The sequence below is a fragment of the Ylistrum balloti genome, unplaced genomic scaffold (genome assembly GCF_031769215.1).
Source record: "Ylistrum balloti isolate Yb309-2 unplaced genomic scaffold, AGI_CSIRO_Ybal_v1 Utg369986, whole genome shotgun sequence".
Taxonomy (NCBI): domain Eukaryota; kingdom Metazoa; phylum Mollusca; class Bivalvia; order Pectinida; family Pectinidae; genus Ylistrum; species Ylistrum balloti.
Window position 1 is genome coordinate 495634 of NW_026782071.1, and position 27165 is coordinate 522798.

At 36.5% G+C, this 27165-nt stretch overlaps 1 protein-coding gene across 1 annotated transcript in view; it reads left to right on the forward strand.

The window, feature by feature from the left end:
* Positions 1-5073: 5073 nt before the first annotated feature.
* LOC132547856 (uncharacterized) overlaps positions 5074-27165 on the forward strand; it is a 40376-nt gene continuing 18284 nt past the window's right edge. The window contains exon 1 of the mRNA XM_060211660.1: positions 5074-5154. Coding sequence (XP_060067643.1) covers positions 5074-5154 — 81 coding nt within the window. The remainder of the gene's footprint in view (positions 5155-27165) is intronic.

The following is a 27165-nucleotide window of genomic DNA, read 5'->3' on the forward strand; positions in this document are numbered from 1 at the left end:
TTGATGAAATCTTGTCGCCGGTTGTTATCAGCAAACGCTTTGATATGTTATGATTTCAACATTTTAGATTTTAATGGATGTATATATGATGAGATATAATCTTGACTTTATTTTTATAGGCATTTTAAAACATTGATTGTCATGACTTGCTATTAGGAAAAGCTTTGATGTGAAGAAAACACGGCGACAACAAGATTTAATTTAAACATGTTCATTCCACATTACGTGAGAAGCAATTAAATTTAACTTATAAAGAGCCCATTCCAAACATTAATACACATACATTATATTTACGAGGCAGCAATATGATATAATAACTAAAGTATGTTTAAGTTGAATAACATTTCTTAACAACATAAAATTGTACATGTATCTCACATCTCTTATACAGAAGAATACCAACATGGCCGATATCAGATTACACACATTCCTTCCTGACAGTTTATGCATATAAGGATGGCATGTCCATCTGATATGGATTGTCTTGTATAACAAGAGAGAGGTCAAGAATATGTAATGCATGTTCTGGTCAGCATTATCTAATTGGAGAGAGAGAGAGAGAGAGAGAGAGAGAGAGAGAGAGAGAGAGAGAGAGAGAGAGAGAGAGAGGAGGGGGGGAGTAGGTGTATAACACGTACTTTGTATGTTGAGAATATTATATATATATTAAGACCATGCATCTGCCCGTTCTCCATGCAAACGAAACAGGTGATACACCGTCCCCATGCCTAACTCACAACTTGTCAATGTCCATCACTTTCCGCCCTTTGTATACTTTCTCCTTGACACTCGCTGCTTACTGGAATATCGTTTAGTCGTTAATATCGCATTTCTTCCATAAAGATATCAGTGATAATATTCACAAATATTAATAGTATATAGAATATATGGCTTTAGAAGAGTGAGGAAGAGCGGGATAGAGAAATTCAAAGATATTTTTTATCACCGAATAGAAAAGTGAAGTGCCAGAACCAGAGATCCCACTAGAAGCAAAGAACCAACATTGAAAGAGGTGAGGGACGTTGTCATGAAAGCACGATCAGCATCAGTTCCAGGTCCAAATAGTGTACCGTACAAGGTATACAAGAAGTGCCAAAAGATAATTCAGCGGTTATGGAAACTTCTAAAAGTTGTATGGAGGAAAGGGAAGATCCCGGAGTGCTGGAAAAAGGCGGAGGGATGTTCGATTCCGAAAGAAGAAAACTCCGAACACATCAACCAGTTTCGGACCATTTCACTCCTGAATGTAGAGGGAAAAATCTTCTTTGCTGTGCTTGCCAGAAGAATGACGGCCTACATGACAAAGAACCAGTACGTTGACACATCAGTACAGAAAGGAGTGGTACCGGGCTTCTCCGGGTGCATATAACACACCAGCGTCATCTCCTAGCTGATCCAGGAAGCTAAAGTAAACAAAACTGATCTCACAATGGTATGGTTGGACCTAGCTAATGCATACGGAACTGTCCCACATATGTTGATAGACGAGGCATTAAGGCATTACCACATACCAGAACACTTTAGGAACCTGATTAGAAGCTACTTAAGTAGGATACAGCTGAGATTTACCACCAAAGAATTCACAACTTCGTGGCTGGAACTACAGAAGGGAATCGTTACCGGATGCACAATATCTGTGATTCTCTTTGTGATGGGCATGAACATGATCATTAAAGCAGGAGAGTGAGAGACCAGAGGGCCAAAGACATTCAGCGACACCCGGCAACCACCAAGCAGGGAATTCATGGACGGCTTCACAGTTACCGTGGATACCCACATTCAGGCAAGGTGGATTCTGAAAGCCTTAGAAGAGAGAGTGGCATGGGCTAGAATGTCATTCAAGCCAAGAAAGTCTAGTTCATTGATCATCAAGAAAGGAAGAGTAACGCAAAGGTTCCAACTGAGAGTGCAAGGCGAGGACATTCCATCTATCATAGGAGACCGAATCAAGTGCTTATGAAAGTGGTTTGACCACACACTGAAGGATACAGATAACATCAGGAAAGTTGTACAAGTAGAGGAAGGGATGAGAAACATCGACAAGACCGGTCTACCAGGGAAGTTTAAGTTGTGGATGTACCAGCATGGACTCTTACCCAGACTTACATGGCCATTGATGCTGTATGACATCACACTCTCACAAGTAGAGAAGATTGAAAGGGTTGTCAACAGGAATCTTCGGAAGTGGCTTGGTGTACCACCAAGCTTCACATCGGTTGGCCTCTACAGCAGAACAGCCAAACTCTAATTACCAATCACCTCTATGGTGGAGGAATTTAAGGTGGGAAAGTACAGACTGATAATGACCTTGCGAGACTCTAAGGATGAGAAAGTTCGGATGGCAGGAGTACAAGTAAGAACAGGGAGGAAATTGTCAGCTAGCAAAGCAGTAGACAAGGCAGAATGTAGACTCCGACATAAGGATATTGTTGGATCAGTCGCACAAGGTAGACAAGGCCTAGGGATGACGAAAACGACCTACTGGAAAGACGCAAGTACATCAGAGAGAAGGGACGCGATCCAGAGAGAGATTCGATCCAATGAGGAAGAGAGTAGGCAAGCAAAGGCCGTCGAAATGGGAAGCCAGGGGACGTAGACCACCACAGAGCAAAGATCGCTTACCTGGACAGAACTTTGGAGGTACCCTCATTATCAGCTGAGGTTTCTCCAACGGTCAGTTTATGACACTCTTCCAACACCTGCCAACCTAGAGAGATGGAGCCTGACCGACAACCCGAATTGCACCCTTTGTGAAAGGAGAGGGAACTTGAAGCATACACTGTGTTCCTGCAGTGTTGCTCTTTCACAGGGACGGTACACGTGGCGCCGTAATCAGGTCCTACGAGAGCTGGCAGACATCTTGGAAAGGGAGAGGGTGAGCAGGATTAAGCAGAAGACCATACAGTTTGTGAAGGCAGGGGAAACATTACTAACAGGAAGGATAGGGCGATGCGGCATCTTGGATCTGGCGGGAGATTGGAAGTTAGTGACAGACATCGGCCAACAACTTACATTCCGGGAGATTGTACCAACTAACCTCAGACCAGATCTAGTCATTTGGTCATCAGGGACAAAGAAGATTGCCGTTATTGAGTTGACCATACCATGGGAGGAAAGACAAGAAGCAGCCCATGAGAGGAAGAAAGCCAAGTATGAAGAGCTACTGGCAGAATGCAGGGAGAAAGACTGGAAAACTTGGAACTTCCCGGTGGATTATTCAGTATTTTTCATCAAATAAAATGTATATATACACATGTATTTAGTTTAATATCTCAATCATATGAAGATAGGGTGTGAGCAACACAGGTAATTGTTTTGTTTCTTAAAACAACACCATCCTATTGATTAAAAAATGTTAGCATAACCGAATAGGATATAAGCTTCAATACAAGGGCTGCGGGAAGCATGGATTTGATTTGCATGCCAGTGGGTTAAAGGTGATCTGATAAATTGCCTTTATTATTCGTGTCCTTGTTTTGTTCTCAAAGTTTTGTTTACAGTCGAACTTCTGATATCACAATAAGTACATTAAAATGTGTGACGTGTCGTTGACTAAACATTTGATCAGAGTGAGAAGCATGCAAGTACTGACAGAGACAATGTACGAAGAATCGAAAGGACTTTTCAAATGTAGTGTTAATCCTATGTATACTGTTGTGGAAATGAGGATAAGAATATAACACACATATAGATATATACAATGTGCTGGATCAGCAGTATCTAGTACCGTATACGAGTTGTATGTTGGTATGTAACCGACTGTTATGTTTTGCGTCGTAGAACCTCCACTTTGTGTAACGGTTTTAATCGAGAAAATTGCAAGACATTTTTAGGGAAAAGTCAACTTTGTGAAAACTTGTAAATTTAATGTAATATTGAAAGCGCATGTATTATCCATTGTTTCATAAATATGCCCAGACTTGTACCAGTTGATGTTCAAGGCACATATTTTGCAAGTTATTTCATTTAAAGCGACTATAATTAAAAAAAAACACTACGAGAAAACGATATAAACGTTCTATTTTCCGACAGTATGTTACAAAACAAAGACTTTCTGTTAATTACTGAAATTAAAAGTCATTGCAACCATTTTTATTGATATCTAAAAAATAGAGAATGTAAACATTGCGGTCTTGATCTAATTAATACATTACCGCTCGTAGACCTGATGCTGCGCATGCGTATCAGCCTAGAAAGAAGCAATATGGCGGACGCATATACGAAAAGGCGACGATGACCTAAAAGTTACCTTACAGAAAGAGGAGTCAGACCAGAAAAGAGGACAGGTAAGAATTTGCATTAGCCAGGAGATCGATAGATGGCGAAAGATGAAAAAAAAAAAAAAAAAAAAGAAAAAAAAGGATGGCATGTCCAACTGAGGGATGACGTAAGGTGTGAAGGGAATGGAAAGAATGTTTGGAGGTATGACGAAAGGTGAGGAGGGAATGGATAAAATGTGTGGAGATGACGTATGGTGTGGAGGTAATGTAAAGATTTTGTGGTGTTATGATGTAAGGTGAGGAGGGAATGGATATAATGTTTGAAGAGTTGACCTAAGGTGGTGTGGGAATGAATAGATTGTGTGGAGGGATGACGTAAGGTGTGGAGGGAATGGATCGAATGGGTGAAGAGATGACGTATGGTGTAGAGAGAATGGATAGGATGTTTGGAGGGATGACGTAAGGTGTGGAGGGAATGGATAGGGTGTTTGGAGGGATGACGTAAGGTGTGGAGGGAATGGATAGGGTGTTTGGAGGGATGACGTAAGGTGTGGAGGGAATGGATAGGATGTTTGGAGGGATGACGTTAGGTGTGGACGTAATGGATAGAATGTGTGGAGGGATGACGTAAGGTGTCGAGGGAATGGATAGAATGTGTGGAGGGATGACGTTAGGTGTGGACGTAATGGATAGAATGTGTGGAGGGATGACGTACGGTGTCGAGGGAATGGATAGAATGTGTGGAGGGATGACGTAAGGTGTCGAGGGAATGGATAGAATGTGTGGAGGGATGACGTAAGGTGTCGAGGGAATGGATAGAATGTGTGGAGGGATGACGTAAGGTGTCGAGGGAATGGATAGAATGTGTGGAGGGATGACGTTAGGTGTGGACGTAATGGATAGAATGTGTGGAGGGATGACGTTAGGTGTGGAGGTAATGGATAGAATGTGTGGAAGGATGACGTAAGGTGTGGAGGGAATGGAAAAATTCTGTGGAGGTTTGACATAAGGTGTGGAGGGAATAGATAGATTGTGTGGAAGGATGACGTAAGGTGTGGAGGGAATGGAAAAATTCTGTGGAGGTTTGACATAAGGTGTGGAGGGAATAGATAGATTGTGTGGAGGGATGACGTAAGGTGTGGAGGGAATGGATAAAAAATGTGGAGAGATGACGTAACGTGTGGATGGAATTAAAAGAATGTCTGGAGGGATGGCGTAAGGTGTGGAGGTAATGGATAGAATGTCTGGAGGGAACACGTGGAGGGAATGGATAGAATGTCTGGAGGGATCACGTGGAGGGAATGGATAGAATGTCTGGAGGGAACACGTGGAGGGAATGGATATAATGTCTGGGGGGATGACGTAAGGTGTGGAGGGAATTGATAGAATGTCTGGAGGGAACACGTGGAGGGAATGGATAGAATGTCTGGAGGGATGACGTAAGGTGTGGAGGGAATGGATAGAATGTCTGGAGGGATGACGTACGGTGTGGAGGGAATGGATAGAATGTCTGGAGGGATGACGTAAGGTGTGGAGGGAATAGATAGATTGTGTGGAGGGATGACGTACGGTGTCGAGGGAATGGATAGAATGTCTGGAGGGATGACGTAAGGTGTGGAGGGAATGGATAGATTGTGTGGAGGGATGACGTAAGATGTGGAGGGAATGGATAGAATGTCTGGAGGGATGACGTTAGGTGCGGAGGGAATGGATAAAATATGTGAATAAGAAGACGTAAGGTGTGGAGGGAATGGATAAAATGTGTGGAGGGATGACGTATGACCATAACCATATATAGAATTGCTTGGTATCAAGAGATAAACATATGCATTATGTAATAATTAACCCTGGGGTGTGGCACACTTGAATGTACTTAATGTCTAAGTCAGATATTTGAAACAATTGTATTACTAGCCCGTTAACCCTACAAGATCTTTTACTGTGCATTAAAAGAGAAAGACATTCATGGTATAAGAATTCACCCATTAGTCTTGCTCCACCGAAGCGGATAAGTGACTAAGCTTTGTTGTGGAAATACGTATGCTTGAAACACCCAATCTGTAAGCATTTATACTATTGCTGGGCTTAAAGGTCCATAGAGTCTTCTTTGCAGACGTCTTCACACCTGTTTTGTCATTTTTGTGAATAAACATTTTTCTGTCTACCATTGTTTGCGTTTTGTTATGTGTAGGTATATATATCTACATTATTATGTTGTCACGATTGTGTTTGTGTGTTGTATATATATCTACGATCATGTGTCACGATTGTGTGTGTTTGTATATATATCTACATTATCATGTTGTCACGATTGTGTTTGTGTTGTTGTATATATATCTACATTATCATTTTGATGTTGTCACGATTGTGTTTGTGTTGTTGTATATATATCTACATTATCATGTTGTCACGATTGTGTTTGTGTTGTTGTATATATATCTACATTATCATGTTGTCACGATTGTGTTTGTGTTGTTGTATATATATCTACATTATCATGTTGTCACGATTGTGTTTGTGTTGTTGTATATATATCTACATTATCATTTTGATGTTGTTACGATTGTGTTTGTGTTGTTGTATATATATCTACATTATCATGTTGTTACGATTGTGTTTGTGTTGTTGTATATGTATCTACATTATCATTTTGATGTTGTCACGATTGTGTTTGTGTTGTTGTATATATATCTACATTATCATGTTGTCACGATTGTGTTTGTGTTGTTGTATATATATATCTACATTATCATTTTGTCACGATTGTGTTTGTGTTGTTGTATATATATCTACATTTTGATGTTGTCACGATTGTGTTTGTGTTGTTGTATATATATATCTACATTATCATGTTGTCACGATTGTGTTTGTGTTGTTGTATATATATATCTACATTATCATGTTGTCACGATTGTGTTTGTGTTGTATATATATCTACATTATCATGTTGTCACGATTGTGTTTGTGTTGTTGTATATATATCTACATTATCATGTTGTCACGATTGTGTTTGTGTTGTTGTATATATATCTACATTATCATGTTGTCACGATTGTGTTTGTGTTGTTATATATATATCTACATTATGTTGTATATATTTGATGTTGTTCACGATTGTGTTTGTGTTGTTGTATATATATCTACATTATCATGTTGTCACGATTGTGTTTGTGTTGTTGTATATATATCTACATTATCATGTTGTCACGATTGTGTTTGTGTTGTATATATATATATCTACATTATCATGTTGTCACGATTGTGTTTGTGTTGTTGTATATATATCTACATTATCATGTTGTCACGATTGTGTTTGTGTTGTTGTATATATATCTACATTATCATGTTGTTACGATTGTGTTTGTGTTGTTGTATATATATCTACATTATCATGTTGTCACGTTTGTGTTTGTGTTGTTGTATATATATCTACATTATCATGTTGTCACGATTGTGTTTGTGTTGTTGTATATATATCTACATTATCATGTTGTCACGATTGTGTTTGTGTTGTTGTATATATATCTACATTATCATGTTGTCACGATTGTGTTTGTGTTGTTGTATATATATATATCTACATTATCATGTTGTCACGATTGTGTTTGTGTTGTTGTATATATATCTACATTATCATGTTGTCACGATTGTGTTTGTGTTGTTGTATATATATCTACATTATCATGTTGTCACGATTGTGTTTGTGTTGTTGTTGTTGTATATATATATCTACATTATCATGTTGTCACGATTGTGTTTGTGTTGTTGTATATATATCTACATTATCATGTTGTCACGATTGTGTTTGTGTTGTTGTATATATATCTACATTATCATGTTGTCACGATTGTGTTTGTGTTGTTGTATATATATCTACATTATCATGTTGTCACGATTGTGTTTGTGTTGTTGTATATATATCTACATTATGTGTTTGTGTTGTTGTATATATATCTACATTATCATGTTGTCACGATTGTGTTTGTGTTGTTGTATATATATCTACATTATCATGTTGTCACGATTGTGTTTGTGTTGTTGTATATATATCTACATTATCATGTTGTCACGATTGTGTTTGTGTTGTTGTCTATATATATATATACATTATCATTTTGTTACGATTGTGTCTGTGTTGTTGTATATATATCTACATTATCATGTTGTCACGATTGTGTTTGTGTTGTATATATATCTACATTATCATGTTGTCACGATTGTGTTTGTGTTGTTGTATATATATATCTACATTATCATGTTGTTATGATTGTGTTTGTGTTGTTGTATATATATCTACATTATCATGTTGTCACGATTGTGTTTGTGTTGTTGTATATATATATATCATGTTGTACGATTGTGTTTGTGTTGTTGTATATATATATATATACATTATCACGATTGTGTTTTGTGTTGCTATATCTACGATTGTGTTTGTGTTGTTGTATATATATCTACATTATCATGTTGTCACGATTGTGTTTGTGTTGTTGTATATATATCTACATTATCATGTTGTCACGATTGTGTTTGTGTTGTTGTATATATATCTACATTATCATGTTGTCACGATTGTGTTTGTGTTGTATATATATCTACATTATCATGTTGTCACGATTGTGTTTGTGTTGTTGTATATATATCTACATTATCATGTTGTCACGATTGTGTTTGTGTTGTTGTATATATATATATATATATATATACATTATCATTATCACGATGTATATATGTCACGATTGTGTTTGTGTTGTTGTATATATATATATCATGTTACACGATTGTGTTTGTGTTGTTGTATATATATATTATCATGTTGTTGTATATCACGATTGTGTTTGTGTTGTTGTATATATATCTACATTATATGTATATATATCTACATTATCATGTTGTCACGATTGTGTTTGTGTTGTTGTATATATATCTACATTATCACGATGTTGTATATATACGATTGTGTTTGTGTTGTTGTATATATATCTACATTATCATGTTGTCACGATTGTGTTTGTGTTGTTGTATATATATCTACATTATCATGTTGTCACGATTGTGTTTGTGTTGTTGTATATATATCTACATTATCATGTTGTCACGATTGTGTTTGTGTTGTTGTATATATATATATCATGTTGTACGATTGTGTTTGTGTTGTTGTATATATATCTACATTATCATGTTGTCACGATTGTGTTTGTGTTGTTGTATATATATCTACATTATCATGTTGTCACGATTGTGTTTGTGTTGTTGTATATATATCTACATTATCATGTTGTCACGATTGTGTTTGTGTTGTTGTATATATATCTACATTATCATGTTGTCACGATTGTGTTTGTGTTGTTGTATATATATATCTACATTATCATGTTGTCACGATTGTGTTTGTGTTGTTGTATATATATCTACATTATCATGTTGTCACGATTGTGTTTGTGTTGTTGTATATATATCTACATTATCATGTTGTCACGATTGTGTTTGTGTTGTTGTATATATATCTACATTATCATGTTGTTACGATTGTGTTTGTGTTGTTGTATATATATCTACATTATCATGTTGTCACGATTGTGTTTGTGTTGTTGTATATATATCTACATTATCATGTTGTCACGATTGTGTTTGTGTTGTTGTATATATATCTACATTATCATGTTGTCACGATTGTGTTTGTGTTGTTGTATATATATCTACATTATCATGTTGTCAGGATTGAGTTTGTGTTGTTGTATATATATCTACATTATCATGTTGTCACGATTGTGTTTGTGTTGTTGTATATATATCTACATTATCATTTTGTTACGATTGTGTTTGTGTTGTTGTATATGTATCTACATTATCATTTTGATGTTGTCACGATTGTGTTTGTGTTGTATATATATATATATATATATATTACATTATCATGTTGTCACGATTGTGTTTGTGTTGTTGTATATATATATATATCGATTGTGTTTGTGTTGTTGTATATATATCTACATTATCATTTTGATGTTGTTACGATTGTGTTTGTGTTGTTGTATATATATCTACATTATCATGTTGTCACGATTGTGTTTGTGTTGTTGTATATATATATCTACATTATCATGTTGTCACGATTGTGTTTGTGTTGTTGTATATATATCTACATTATCATGTTGTCACGATTGTGTTTGTGTTGTTGTATATATATCTACATTATATATATATCTACGATTGTGTTTGTGTTGTTGTATATATATATACATTTGTGATGTTGTCACGATTGTGTGTGTTATATATATCTACATTATCATGTTGTCACGATTGTGTTTGTGTTGTTGTATATATATCTACATTATCATGTTGTCACGATTGTGTTTGTGTTGTTGTATATATATCTACATTTTGATGTTGTCACGATTGTGTTTGTGTTGTTGTATATATATCTACAATATCATGTTGTTACGATTGTGTTTGTGTTGTTGTATATATATCTACATTATCATGTTGTCACGATTGTGTTTGTGTTGTTGTATATATATCTACATTATCATGTTGTCACGATTGTGTTTGTGTTGTTGTATATATATCTACATTATCATGTTGTCACGATTGTGTTTGTGTTGTTGTATATATATATATCATTATCACGATTGTGTTTGTGTTGTTGTATATATATCTACATTATTATCACGATTGTGTTTGTGTTGTTGTATATATATCTACATTATCATGTTGTCACGATTGTGTTTGTGTTGTTGTATATATATATCTACATTATCATGTTGTCACGATTGTGTTTGTGTTGTTGTATATATATCTACATAATCTACGTTTGTGTTTGTGTTGTATATATATCTACATTATCATGTTGTCACGATTGTGTTTGTGTTGTTGTATATATATCTACATTATCATGTTGTCACGATTGTGTTTGTGTTGTTGTATATATATATCTACATTATCATTTTGTCACGATTGTGTTTGTGTTGTATATATATATCTACATTATCATGTTGTCACGATTGTGTTTGTGTTGTTGTATATCTACATTATCATGTTGTTACGATTGTGTTTGTGTTGTTGTATATATATCTACATTATATGTTGTTTGTGTTGTGTTGTATATATATATCTACATTATCATGTTGTCACGATTGTGTTTGTGTTGTTGTATATATATCTACATTATCATGTTGTCACGATTGTGTTTGTGTTGTTGTATATATATCTACATTATCATGTTGTCACGATTGTGTTTGTGTTGTTGTATATATATCTACATTATCATTTTGATGTTGTCACGATTGTGTTTGTGTTGTTGTATATATATCTACATTATCATGTTGTCACGATTGTGTTTGTGTTGTTGTATATATATATATCGGTAATTATATATAGGATTTTGTTGTACGATTGTTTTGTGTTGTTGTATATATATCTACCCAAAAGATATATACTATCTTATTTTAGATTGTGTTTGTGTTGTTGTATATATATCACATTTTTGACTTTCAAATTTCACCAAAAATATGAAATGTTTTATATATCCTGCGACCGATACTATTTTTTTTTACAATTTATTTGAAGACTTAATGAAATTCAAAACAATATGTTCCATTTTATCATTCTCTGTTATGGAATTGAAACATGGACTTTTTATGCTCCAGGAATTAAGTTAGTAATTTTTCTTGAGATTTTTTAAAATTTTGTCAGGTGTGAAAAAAGTACAGTATCCATGTTTAAAGTATTATTATTATAATAATCTGATTGTATTACTGTATGTATCTATGTGTGTATTGTGTTGTGAAGTGTATATATATATGTAAAAAATAATAATATATAATAATTAAGTTTAAAGGTTTGTTGTTGTATATATATGAGACATGTTGACGATTGTGTTTGTGTTGTTGTATATATATACGCCTTATAGTGCCGATATACTAAATTGTATTGTGTTTGTGTTGTTGTATATATCCTACCCTAACATGTTGACGATTTTGTATATATATCTACATTATCATTTTGATGTTCAAACAGATTGTGTTTGTGTTGTTGTATATATATATCGGTATATAGATTTAATACGATTAGTGTTCTGTGTTGTTCACGATTGTGTTTGTTTGTATATGTTGTTATATATATATCTACATTATCATTATCATGTTATTGTATATATATCTACATTAATCTTCACGATTGTGTTTGTGTTGTTGTATATATATATATACATTATCATGTTGTCACGATTGTGTTTGTGTTGTTGTATATATATCTACATTATCATGTTGTCACGATTGTGTTTGTGTTGTTGTATATATATCTACATTATCATGTTGTCACGATTGTGTTTGTGTTGTTGTATATATATCTACATTATCATTTTGTTACGATTGTGTTTGTGTTGTTGTATATATATCTACATGATCATTTTGATGTTGTCACGATTGTGTTTGTGTTGTTGTATATATATCTACATTATCATGTTGTCACGATTGTGTTTGTGTTGTTGTATATATATATCTACATTATCATGTTGTCACGATTGTGTTTGTGTTGTTGTATATATATCTACATTATCATGTTGTTACGATTGTGTTTGTGTTGTTGTATATATATCTACATTATCATGTTGTCACGATTGTGTTTGTGTTGTTGTATATATATCTACATTATCATGTTGTCACGATTGTGTTTGTGTTGTTGTATATATATCTACATATATCACGATGTTGTATATATATCTCATTACAAATACGATTGTGTTTGTGTTGTTGTATATATATATATAACAATATATATATCATGTTGTACGATTGTGTTTGTGTTGTTGTATATATATCTAATATATTATCATGTTGTCACGATTGTGTTGTGTGTTGTATATATATCTACATTATATATATATCTACATTATCATGTTGTACGATTGTGTTTGTGTTGTTGTATATATATCTACATTATCATGTTGTCACGTATATATTGTGTTTGTGTTGTTGTATATATATCTACATATATGTTGTCACGATTGTGTTTGTGTGTTGTATATATATCTACATATCATTGTGTTTGTGTTGTTGTATATATATCTACATTATCACGATTGTGTTTGTGTTGTTGTATATATATCTACATTATCATGTTGTTACGATTGTGTTTGTGTTGTTGTATATATATCTACATTATCATGTTGTCACGATTGTGTTTGTGTTGTTGTATATATATCTACATTATATATCACGATTGTGTTTGTGTGTTGTATATATATCTACATTATCATGTTGTCACGATTGTGTTTGTGTTGTTGTATATATATCTACATTATCATGTTGTCACGATTGTGTTTGTGTTGTTGTATATATATCTACCTTATCATGTTGTCACGATTGTGTTTGTGTTGTTGTATATATATATCAAAATTATCATGTTGTCACGATTGTGTTTGTGTTGTATAAATATCAACATTATCATGTTGTCACGATTGTGTTTGTGTTGTTGTATATATATCTACATTATCATGTCACGATTGTGTTTGTGTTGTTGTATATATATACATTATCATGTTGATTGTGTGTGTTGTTGTATATATATCTACATTATCATGTTGTCACGATTGTGTTTGTGTTGTTGTATATATATCTACATATCATGTTGTCCCGATTGTGTTTGTGTTTTTGTTTATTTATCTACTTTTTCTTGTTGTCAGGATTGTGTTTGTGTTGTATATATATCTACATTATCATGTTGTTGACATATAACAATATATATCCCTCCCGTTGTGTTTGTGTTGTTGTATATATATATATCCCTCCGTTGTGAGTGTTGTATATATATCTATAACAAATATATTGTGTTTGTGTTGTTGTATATATATAACATATATATTGTTACGATTGTGTTTGTGTTGTGTATATATATTTATAACATTGTGTTTGTGTTGTTGTATATATATATATCATGTTGTACGATTGTGTTTGTGTTGTTATATATATATCTACATTATCCCTCCCGTTGTGTTTGTGTTGTTGTATATATATCTACATTATCATGTTGTCCGTTGTAGAGTGTGTTGTTGTATATATACATTATCCCGATTGTGTTTGTGTTGTATATATTGTAGAGTGTGACCTATATAACAAATATATCCCTCCCGTTGTAGAGTGTGACCTCTATAACAAAGATATCCCTCCCGTTGTAGAGTGTGACCTAGATAACAAATATATCCCTCCCGTTGTAGAGTGTTACCTCTATAACAAATATATCCCTCCCGTTATAGAGTGTTACCTCTATAACAAACAGATCCCTCCCGTTGTACAGTGTGACCTCTATAAAAAATATATCTTTCCCGTTGTAGAGTGTGACATTTATAACAAATAGATCCCTCCGTTATAGAGTGTGACCTCTATAACAAATATATCCCTCCCGTTGTAGAGTGTGACATTGATAACAAGAAGATCCCTCCCGTTGTAGAGTGTGACATTTATAACAAACAGATCCCTCCCGTTAAAGAGTGTGACATTGATAAGAAATATATCCCTCCCGTTGTAGAGTGTAAAGTGTGACATTTATAACAAATAGATCCCTCCCTTTGTAGAGTGTGACCTCAATAACAAATATATCCCTCCCGTTGTAGAGTGTGACCTCTATAAAAAATGTATCCCTCCCGTTGTAGAGTGTGACATTTATAACAAATATATCCCTCCCGTTATAGAGTGTGACCTGTATAACAAGTATATCCCTCCCGTGGCAGAGTATTACCTCTATAAGAAATAGATCCCTCCCGTTATAGAGTGTGATCTCTATAACAAATATATCCCTCCCGTTGTAGAGTGTGACCTCTATAACAAATATATCCCTCCCGTTGTAGAGTGTGACCCCTATAACAAACAGATCCCTCCTGTGTAGAGTGTGACGTCTATAACAAATAGATCCCTCCCGTTGTAGAGTGTGACCTCTATAACAAACAGATCCCTCCCATTGTAGAGTGTGACCTCTATAACAAATAGATCCCTTCCGTTGTAGAGTGTTACATATAACAAATATATCCCTCCCGTTGTAGAGTGTGACCTCTATAACAAATATATCCCTCCCGTTGTAGAGTGTGACCTCTATAACAAATATATCCCTCCCGTTAAAGAGTGTGACATCTAAGAAATATATCCCTCCCGTTGTAGAGTGTGACATTTATAACAAATAGATCCCTCCCGTTGTAGAGTGTGACCTCAATAACAAATATATCCCTCCCGTTGTAGAGTGTGACCTCTATAACAAATATATCCCTCCCGTTGTAGAGTGTGACCTCTATAACAAATATATCCCTCCCGTTGTAGAGTGTGACCTCTATAACAAATAGATCCCTCCCGTTTTAGAGTGTGACCTCTATAACTAATATATCCCTCCCGTTGTAGAGTGTGACCTCTATAACAAATATATCCCTCCCGTTATAGAGTGTTACCTCTATAACAAACAGATCCCTCCCGTTGTAGAGTGTGACCTCTATAACAAATAAATCCCTCCCGTTGTAGAGTGTGACTATCTATAATCCCTCCCGTTGTAGAGTGTGAATATAACAAATTATCCCCCCCGTTGTAGAGTGTGACCTCTATAACAAACAGATCCCCCCCGTTGTAGAGTGTGACCTCTATAACAAATAGATCCCTCCCGTTGTAGAGTGTGGAATTTATAACAAATATATTGTAAAGTGTGACCTCTATAAGAAATATATCCCTCCAGTTGTAGAGTGTGACTTCTATAAGAAATATATCCCTCCCGTTGTAGAGTGTGACCTCTATAAGAAACATATCCCTCCCGTTGTAGAGTGTGACCTCTATAAGAAATATATCCCTCCCGTTGTAAAGTGTGACCTCTATAACAAATAGATCCCTCCCGTTGTAGAGTGTGACCTCTATAACAAATATATCCCTCCCGTTGTAGAGTGTGACCTCTATAACAAATATATCCCTCCCGTTGTAGAGTGTGACCTCTATAACAAATATATCCCTCCCGTTGTAGAGTGTGACCTCTATAACAAATATATCCCTCCCGTTATAAAGTGTGATCTCTATAACAAATATATCTCTCCCGTTGTAGAGTGTGACCTCTATAACAAATATATCCCTCCCGTTGGAGAGTGTGATTTTTATAACAAATACATCCCTCCCGTTATAGAGTGTGACCTGTATAACAAGTATATCCCTCCCGTTGTAGAGTGTGACCTCTATAACAAATATATCCCTCCCGTTGTAGAGTGTGACATCTATAACAAATATATCCCTCCCGTTGTAGAGTGTGACCTCTATAACAAATAGATCCCTCCCGTTGTAGAGTGTGACCTCTATAACAAATAGATCCCTCCCGTTGTAGAGTGTGACCTTTATAACAAATAGATCCCTCCCGTTGTAGAGTGTGACCTCTATAACAAATAGATCCCTCCCGTTGTAGAGTGTACTCATTTATAACAAGAGTGTGATATAACAAATATATCCCTCCCGTTGTAGAGTTTGACATTTATAACAAATAGATCCCTCCGTTATAGAGGGTGACCTCTATAACTAATATATCCCTCCCGTTGTAGAGTGTGACCTCTATAACAAATATATCCCTCCCGTTATAGAGTGTTACCTTTATAACAAACAGATCCCTCCCGTTGTAGAGATTGACCTCTATAACAAATAAATCCCTCCGTTTTAGAGTGTGACCTCTATAACAAATATATCCCTCCCGTTATAGAGTGTTACCTCTATAACAAACAGATCCCTCCCGTTGTAGAGTGTGACATTTATAACAAACAGATCCCTCCCGTTGTAGAGTGTGACCTCTATAACAAACAGATCCCCCCCGTTGTAGAGTGTGACCTCTATAACAAATATATCCCTCCCGTTGTAGAGTGTGTAGACCGTTGTAGAGTGTGACATTTATAACAAATAGATCCCTCCGTTATAGAGTGTGATCTCTATAACATACAGATCCCTCCCGTTGTAGAGTGTGACCTCTGTAACAAATATATCCCTCCCTTTGTAAAGTGTGACCTCTATAACAAATATATCCCTCCCGTTTTAGAGTGTGACCTCTATAACTAATATATCCCTCCCGTTGTAGAGTGTGACCTCTATAACAAATATATCCCTCGTGTTGTAGAGTGTTACCTCTATAACAAATATATCCCTCCCGTTGTTGAGTGTGACCTCTATAACAAATAGATCCCTCCCGTTGTAGAGTGTGACCTCTATAACAAATGTCTCTCTCCCGTTGTAGAGTGTGACCTCTATAACAAATAACAAATATATCCCTCCCGTTGTAGAGTGTGACCTCTATAACAAATATATCCCTCCCGTTGTAGAGTGTGACATTTATAACAAATAGATCCCTCCGTTGTAGAGTGTGACCTCTATAACAAATATATCCCTCCCGTTGTAGAGTGTGACCTCTATAACAAATATATCCCTCCCGTTGTAGTGTGTGAAAATGATAACAAGAAGATCCCTCCCGTTGTAGAGTGTGACATTTATAACAAACATATCCCTCCCGTTAAAGAGTGTGACATTGATAAGAAATATATCCCTCCCGTTGTAGAGTGTGACATTTATAACAAATAGATCCCTCCCGTTGTAGAGTGTGACCTCAATAACAAATATATCCCTCCCGTTGTAGAGTGTGATCTCTATAACTAATATATCCATCACGTTGTAGAGTGTGACCTCTATAACAAATATATCCCTCCCGTTGTAGAGTGTGACCTCTATAACAAATATATCCCTCCCGTTATAGAGTGTTACCTCTATAACAAACAGATCCCTGCCGTTGTAGAGTGTTACCTCTATAACAAATATATCCCTACCGTTGTAGAGTGTGACCTTTATAACAAATATATCCCTCCCGTTGTAGTGTGTGACCTTTATAACAAATATATCCCTCCCGTTGTAGAGTGTGACCTCTATAACAAATATATCCCTCCCGTTGTAGAGTGTGACCTCTATAACAAATATATCCCTCCCGTTGTAGAGTGTGACCTCTATAACAAATATATCCCTCCCGTTGTAGAGTGTGACCTCTATAACAAATATATCCCTCCCGTTATAGAGTATGACCTCAATAACAAATATATCCCTCCCGTTGTAGAGTGTGACCTCTATAACAAATATATCCCTCCCGTTGTAGAGTGTGACGTTTATAACAAACAGATCCCTCCCGTTGTAGAGTGTGACATTTATAACAAACAGATCCCTCCCGTTGTAGAGTGTGACCTCTATAACAAATATATCCCTCCCGTTGTAGAGTGTGACCTCTATAACAAATAGATCCCTACCGTTGTAGAGAGTGACCACTATACAAATAGATCCCTCCCGTTGTAGTGTGTGACCACTATAACAGATAGATCCCTCCAGTTGTAGAGTGTGACCTCTATAACAAATATATCCCTCCCGTTGTAGAGTGTGACATTGATAAGAAATATATCCCTCCCGTTGTAGAGTGTGACATTTATAACAAACAGATCCCTCCCGTTAAAGAGTGTGACATTGATAAGGAATATATCCCTCCCGTTGTAGAGTGTGTCATTTATAAAAAATAGATCCTCCCGTTGTAGATTGTGATCTCTATAACAAATATATCCATCCCGTTGTAGAGTGTGACCTCTATAACAAAGATATCCCTCCCGTTGTAGAGTGTGACATTTATAACAAATAGATCTCTTCCGTTATAGAGTGTGACATTGATAAGAAATATATCCCTCCCGTTGTAGAGTGTGACCTCTATAACAAATATATCCCTCCCGTTGTAGAGTGTGACCTCTATAACAAATATATCCCTCCCGTTGTAGAGTGTGACCTCTATAACAAATATATCCCTCCCGTTGTAGAGTGTGACCTCTATAACAAATATATCCCTCCCGTTGTAGAGTGTGACCTCTATAACAAATAGATCCCTCCCGTTGTAGAGTGTGACCTCTATAACAAATATATCCCTACCGTTGTAGAGTGTGACCTCTATAACAAATACATCCCTCCCGTTATAGAGTGTGACCTGTATAACAAGTATATCCCTCCCGTTGTAGAGTGTGACCTCTATAACAAATATATCCCTCCCGTTAAAGAGTGTGACATTGATAAGAAATATATCCCTCCCGTTGTAGAGTGTGACCTCTATAACAAATATATCCCTCCCGTTGTAGAGTGTTACCTCTATAACAAATATATCCCTCCCGTTATAGAGTGTTACCTCTATAACAAACAGATCCCTCCCGTTGTAAAGTGTGACCTCTATAACAAATATATCCCTCCCGTTTTAGAGTGTGACCTCTATAACTAATATATCCCTCCCGTTGTAGAGTGTGACCTCTATAACAAATATATCCCTCCCGTTGTAGAGTGTGACCTCTATAACAAATATATCCCTCCCGTTGTAGAGTGTGACCTCTATAACAAATAGATCCCTCCCTTTGTAGAGTGTGACCTCAATAACAAATAGATCCCTTCCATTGTAGAGTGTGACCTCAATAACAAATAGATCCCTCCCGTTGTAGAGTGTGATCTCTATAACTAATATATCCCTCCCGTTGTAGAGTGTGACCTCTATAACATATATCACTCCCGGGGAAGAGTGTGACCTCTATAACAAATATATACCTCACGATGTAGAGTGTGACCTCTATAACAAATATATCCCTCCCGTTGTAGAGTGTGACCTCTATAACAAATATATCCCTCCCGTTGTAGAGTGTGACCTCTATACCAAATAGATCCCTCCCGTTGTAGAGTGTGACATTTTTAACAAACAGATCACTCCCGTTGTAGAGTGTGACATTTATAACAAGCAGATCCCTCCCGTTGTAGAGTGTGACCTCTATAACAAATATATCCCTCCCGTTGTAGAGTGTGACCTCTATAACAAATATATCCCTCCCGTTGTAGAGTGTGACCTCTATAACAAATATATCCCTCCCGTTGTTGAGTGGGACCTCAATAACAAATACATCCCTCCCGTTGTAGAGTGTGACATTTATAACAAACAGATCCCTCCCGTTGTAGAGTGTGACCTCTATAACAAACAGATCCCTCCCGTTGTAGAGTGTGACCTCTATAACAAATATATCCCTCCCGTTATAGAGTGTGACACCTCTATAACAAATGATCCCTCCCGTTGTAGAGTGTGACCTCTATAACAAATATATCCCTCCCGTTGTAGAGTGTGACCTCTATAACAAATATATCCCTCCCGTTGTAGAGTGTGACCTCTATAACAAATATATCCCTCCCGTTGTAGAGTGTGACCTCTATAACAAATATATCCCTCCGTTATAGAGTGTGACCTCTATAACAAATATATCTCTCCCGTTCTAGAGTGTGACCTCTATAACAAATGTATCCCTCCCGTTGTAGAGTGTGATTTTTATAACAAATGTATCTCTCCCGTTGTAGAGTGTGACCTCTATAACAAATATATCCCTTCCGTTGTAGAGTGTAACCTCTATAAAAAATATATCACTCCCGTTGTAGAGTGTGACATTTATAACAAATAGATCCCTCCCGTTGTAGAGTGTGACCTCTATAACAAAAATATCCCTCCCGTTGTAGAGTGTGAATTCTATAACAAATATATCCCTCCCGTTGTAGAGTGTGACCTCTATAACAAATATATCCCTCCCGTTATAGAGTGTGACCTCTATAACAAACAGATCCCTCCCGTTGTAGAGTGTGACCTCTATAACAAATATATCTCCCCGTTGTAGAGTGTGACCTCTATAACAAATATATCCATCCCGTTATAGAGTGTGATCTCTATAACATACAGATCCCTCCCGTTGTAGAGTGTGACATTTATAACAAGCAAATCCCTCCCGTTGTAGAGTGTGACCTCTATAACAAATATATCCCTCCCGTTGTAGAGTGTGACCTCTATAACAAATATATCCCTCCCGTTGTAGAGTGTGACCTCTATAACAAATATATCCCTCCCGTTGTAGAGTGTGACCTCTATAACAAACAGATCCCCCCCGTTGTAGAGTGTGACCTCTATAACAAATATATCCCTCCCGTTATAGAGTGTTACCTCTATAACAAACAGATCCCTCCCGTTGTAGAGTGTGACCTCTATAACAAATAAATCCCTCCCGTTTTAGAGTGTGACCTCTATAACAAATAAATCCCTCCCGTTGTAGAGTGTGACATTTATAACAAACAGATCCCTCCCGTTGTAAAGTGTGACCTCTTTAACAAATATATCCCTCCCGTTGTAAAGTGTGACCTCTATAACAAATATATCCCTCCCGTTGTAGAGTGTGACATTTATAACAAAAAGATCCCTCCCGTTGTAGAGTGTGACATTTATAACAAACAGATCAGATCCCTCCCGTTGTAAAGTGTGACCTCTTTAACAAATATATCCCTCCCGTTGTAGAGTGTGACCTCTATAACAAATAGATCCCTCCCGTTGTAGAGTGTGACCTCTATAACAAATATATCCCTCCCGTTGTAGAGTGTGACCTCTATAACAAATAGATCCCTCCCGTTGTAGAGTGTGACCTCTATAACAAATATATCCCTCCCGTTGTAGAGTGTGACGTTTATAACAAACAGATCCCTCCCGTTGTAGAGTGTGACATTTATAACAAATAGATCCCTCCCGTTATAGAGTATGACCTCTATAACAAATATATCCCTCCCGTTGTAGAGTGTGACCTCTATAACAAATATATCTCCCCGTTGTAGAGTGTGACCTCTATAACAAATATATCCATCCCGTTATAGAGTGTGACCTCTTATAGAGTGTGACCTCTATAACAAATAGATCCCTCCCGTTGTAGAGTGTGACCTCTATAACAAATGTCTCTCTCCCGTTGTAGAGTGTGATTTTTATAACAAATATATCCCTCCCGTTGTAGAGTGTTACCTCTATAACAAATATATCCCTCCCGTTGTAGAGTGTGACCTCTATAACAAATATATCCCTCCCGTTGTAGAGTGTGACCTCTATAACAAATAGATCCCTCCCGTTGTAGAGTGTGACCTCTATAACAAATAGATCCCTCCCGTTGTAGTGTGATCCATCCCGTTGTAGAGTTTGACATTTATAACAAATAGATCCCTCCGTTATAGAGTGTGACCTGTATAACAAACAGATCCCTCCCGTTATAGAGTGTGACCTCTATAACAAATATATCCCTCCCGTTGTAGAGTGTGACATCTATAACAAATATATCCCTCCCGTTGTAGAGTGTGTCATTTATAAGAAATAGATCCTCCCGTTGTAGAGTGTGACATTGATAACAAATAGATCCCTCCTGTTGTTGAGTGGGACCTCAATAACAAATATATCCCTCCCGTTATAGAGTATGACCTCAATAACAAATATATCCCTCCCGTTGTAGAGTGTGACCTCTATAACAAATAGATCCCTCCCGTTTTAGAGTGTGACCTCTATAACTAATATATCCCTCCCGTTGTAGAGTGTGACCTCTATAACAAATAGATCCCTCCCGTTGTAGAGTGTGACATTTATAACAAACAGATCCCTCCCGTTGTAGAGTGTGACATTTATAACAAATAGATCCCTCCCGTTGTAGAGTGTGACATTTATAACAAACAGATCCCTCCCGTTGTAGAGTGTGACATTTATAACAAATATATCCCTCCCGTTGTAGAGTGTGACATTGATAACAAATAGATCCCTTCCGTTATAGAGTGTGACCTCTATAACAAACAGATCCCTCCCGTTGTAGAGTGTGACATTTATAACAAGCAGATCCCTCCCGTTGTAGAGTGTGACATTTATAACAAAGAGATCCCTCCCGTTGTAGAGTGTGACATTTATAACAAGCAGATCCCTCCCGTTGTAAAGTGTGACCTCTTTAACAAATATATCCCTCCCGTTGTAGAGTGTGACCTCTATAACAAATAGATCCCTCCCGTTGTAGAGTGTGACCTCTATAACAAATATATCCCTCCCATTGTAGAGTGTGGAATTTATAACAAATAGATCCCATCCTTTATAGAAGGTGACCTCTATAACTAATATATCCCTCCCGTTGTAGAGTGTGACCTCTATAACAAATATATCCCTCCCGTTATAGAGTGTTACCTTTATAACAAACAGATCCCTCCCGTTGTAGAGTGTGACCTCTATAACAAATATATCCCTCCCGTTGTAGAGTGTGACCTCTATAACAAATATATCCCTCCCGTTGTAGAGTGTGACCTCTATAACAAATATATCCCTCCCGTTGTAGAGTGTTACCTCTATAACAAATATATCCCTCCCGTTATAGAGTGTTACCTCTATAACAAACAGATCCCTCCCGTTGTAGAGTGTTACCTCTATAACAAATATATCCCTCCCGTTGTAGAGTGTTACCTATATAACAAATATATCCCTCCCGTTGTAGAGTGTTACCTCTATAACAAATATATCCCTCCCGTTGTAGAGTGTTACCTCTATAACAAATATATCCCTCCTGTTGTAGAGTGTGACCTCTATAACAAATATATCCCTCCCGTTGTAGAGTGTGACATTTATAACAAATATATCCCTCCCGTTGTAGAGTGTGACCTCTATAACAAAAATATCCCACCCGTTGTAGAGTGTGACCTCTATAACAAATATATCCCTCCCGTTGTAGAGTGTGACCTCTATAACAAATATATCCCTCCCGTTGTAGAGTGTGACCTCTATACCAAATAGATCCCTCCCGTTGTAGAGTGTGACATTTATAACAAACAGATCCCTCCCGTTGTAGAGTGTGACCTCTATAACAAATATATCCCTCCCGTTGTAGAGTGTGACCTCTATAACAAATAGATCCCTCCCGTTGTAGAGTGTGACATTTATAACAAATATATCCCTCCCGTTGTAGAGTGTGACCTCTATAACAAATATATCCCTCCCGTTGTAGAGTGTGACCTCTATAACAAATGTATCTCTCCCGTTGTAGAGTGTGATTTTTATAACAAATGTATCCATCCCGTTGTAGAGTATGATCTCTATAACAAATATATCCCTCCCGTTGTACAGTGTGACCTCTATAAAAAATATATCTCTCCCGTTGTAGAGTGTGACATTGATAACAAATATATCCCTCCCGTTGTAGAGTGTGACCTCTATAACAAATATATCCCTCCCGTTGTAGAGTGTGACCTCTATAACAAACAGATCTCACCCGTTGTAGAGTGTGACCTCTATAACAAATATATCCCTCCCGTTGTAGAGTTTGACATTGATAACAAACAAATCCCTCCCGTTGTAGAGTGTGACATTGATAACAAGCAGATCCCTCCCGTTGTAGAGTGTGATCTCTATAACAAATATATCCATCCCGTTGTAGAGTGTGACCTCTATAACAAATATATCCCTCCCGTTGTAGAGTGTGACCTCTATAACAAATATATCCCTCCCGTTGTAGAGTGTTACCTCTATAACAAATATATCCCTCCCGTTGTAGAGTGTTACCTCTATAACAAATATATCCCTCCCGTTGTAGAGTGTTACCTCTATAACAAATATATCCCTCCCGTTGTAGAGTGTTACCTCTATAACAAATATATCCCTCCTGTTGTAGAGTGTGAACTCTATAACAAATATATCCCTCCCGTTGTAGAGTGTTACCTCTATAACAAATATATCCCTCCCGTTGTAGAGTGTTACCTCTATAACAAATATATCCCTCCTGTTGTAGAGTGTGACCTCTATAACAAATATATCCCTCCCGTTATAGAGTGTGACCTCTATAACAAATATATCCCTCCCGTTGTAGAGTGTGACCTCTACAACGGGATAATATATAGAGGTCACCTCCAGTTGTAGAGGTCACACTCTATAACAAATATATTTGTTATAGAGTGTCACACTCTACAACGGGAGGGATATATTTGTTATACTGGTCACACTCTACAACGGGAGGGATATATTTGTTATAGAAATAACCTCTATAACTGGAGGGAATATTTGTTATGTCACACTCTACAAAGGGATCTATTTGTTTTAGAGGTCACACTCTACAACGGGAGGGATATATTTGTTATAGAGGTCACACTCTACAACGGGAGGGATCTATTTGTTAAAGAGATAACACTCTATAACGGGAGGGATCTATTTGTTACAGAGGTCACACTCTATAACTGGAGGGATATATTTGTTATAGAGGTCACACTCTATAACGTGAGGGATATGTTTGTTATAGAGGTCACACTCTACAACGAAAAGCACAAATATGTTATAGAAGTCACACTGTATAAGGGTCACAAATTTTGTTTATCTATTTTTAAAAAACAAAATCTTATTTCTTTCGAAAATTTCTTTTACAGATCGACGGAGAATGTCATTCCAATTTTTGTCTTCAGTTTTTCTTTAGCATTTTGTAACACAGTAGGCGTAAACACACGTACCTGTTGGTAATAGCCATGTTTATTACATGTTGAATAATAATAATGTTATATGTACAAAAGCAACATCTCATCAACATACAGAGTTTATATACTCGTACTTATACTTGGCGTTGTGTCTCGCATCAGAACTGTCCCTGTATGAAAACAGTACTTCTAAGGTATACACTAAAATACACACTCCTCATACTGTTCATCATGGTGTAACCTGTCTGTCCACAGGGCTAGTGAGTACTGCCCCACACCCAAAGCTCCCCTCCTTTTATCCATACTCTATAAGATCTTATTGTGGAGATGCCACGATCTCATGCCCCATTGGTGGAGTTTCATATCAGGATGGACTTTAGTTCATTAGATTGCCTGATACATGTTAACCGGAGAATCTCATGTTTCAGAGTTTTAATCTTTGGCGCGGCGGGCATTTCCAAAGGCAGTCCGAAAGTTAAATTTGTCAATATAATATATAAATAGGATTAGTAGATATCAGTGCTGTCCACCGTAACTACAGTTTTCACAACTGGTCTACCAGATATTACGTATTGACCAAATTAATCCTGCAACCATTCAGCCAAAGATTACTCACTTATGTATCTGAGTTACACTAATATCGAATCCATATTTTGTAACAATATATCTAAACCCTGTTTTGTTACAATTTACCATTAACCTTGGGCGCCCTTTTGATCTGCCAACAACTTGTTTTAGGGCTCTATCAATTATTCATATTCCATTTTATTGTAATGGAAAAAGTTTTCCCAGAAGGTCTCTACCATTCAGTGACATTTTCAACTTCATGATAAAAAACATAATGGCAGTTACGACGTGATATCTGATTTTACCTGTAATTGAAAATTTCTCAGTAACGGCTGAATGTATTGAATTCATCTCTTGATATGGTAGGTAAAATAGCAAATAAATGTTTTTTTTTTCAGGAAATATTTTTGCAAAATGTCAACGTTTGGATTCGGTAGGGGTCAAAGTTCGAATCCAAATTTTATAAACAAATTTGAAAAGAAAAACTTCTACTATGACCATAGGCTAGATATCTTAGAATGAAATATGTTCAGATGATTGGCTATCAAGTGTAATTATATAAATGACCTTGAGCTACTTTCAAGTTCTCAATATTCAATTATGTCAAAAATTTTAATTAGTACTTTCTCAATACAGATGTTTTATCAGTAGCATACTGTGACAAATTCCTATTAAATTTATTCATCAAATCTTGTCTGAAACTTCAACTCGCTGTTCTTGATACCTTGCGGTATTAAAGCCCACAATAATTCATACATTACCGCTCGTAGCGATGACATTGCGCATGCGCATATTCCGCGTGTGTAAACATGGCAGACACAATACAGACGTTCACCAGTCGCTTCCTTTTTTCAATCATACATCAGGCCAGTTCTGAATTCTTACGTTATAATTGTGCGTCGTATCGTTTCTAAACTAATTATTCCTTCTAATAATTTCCCAAAAACTGAATGTTTATCACAGGAATACCTCAATTCTACGACAAGACTTCGCAAACAATGTTTGTAACAAAAACTTACCGTAGACATATCTGCATGTGCTTCCTCTATAAGTAGAAACCT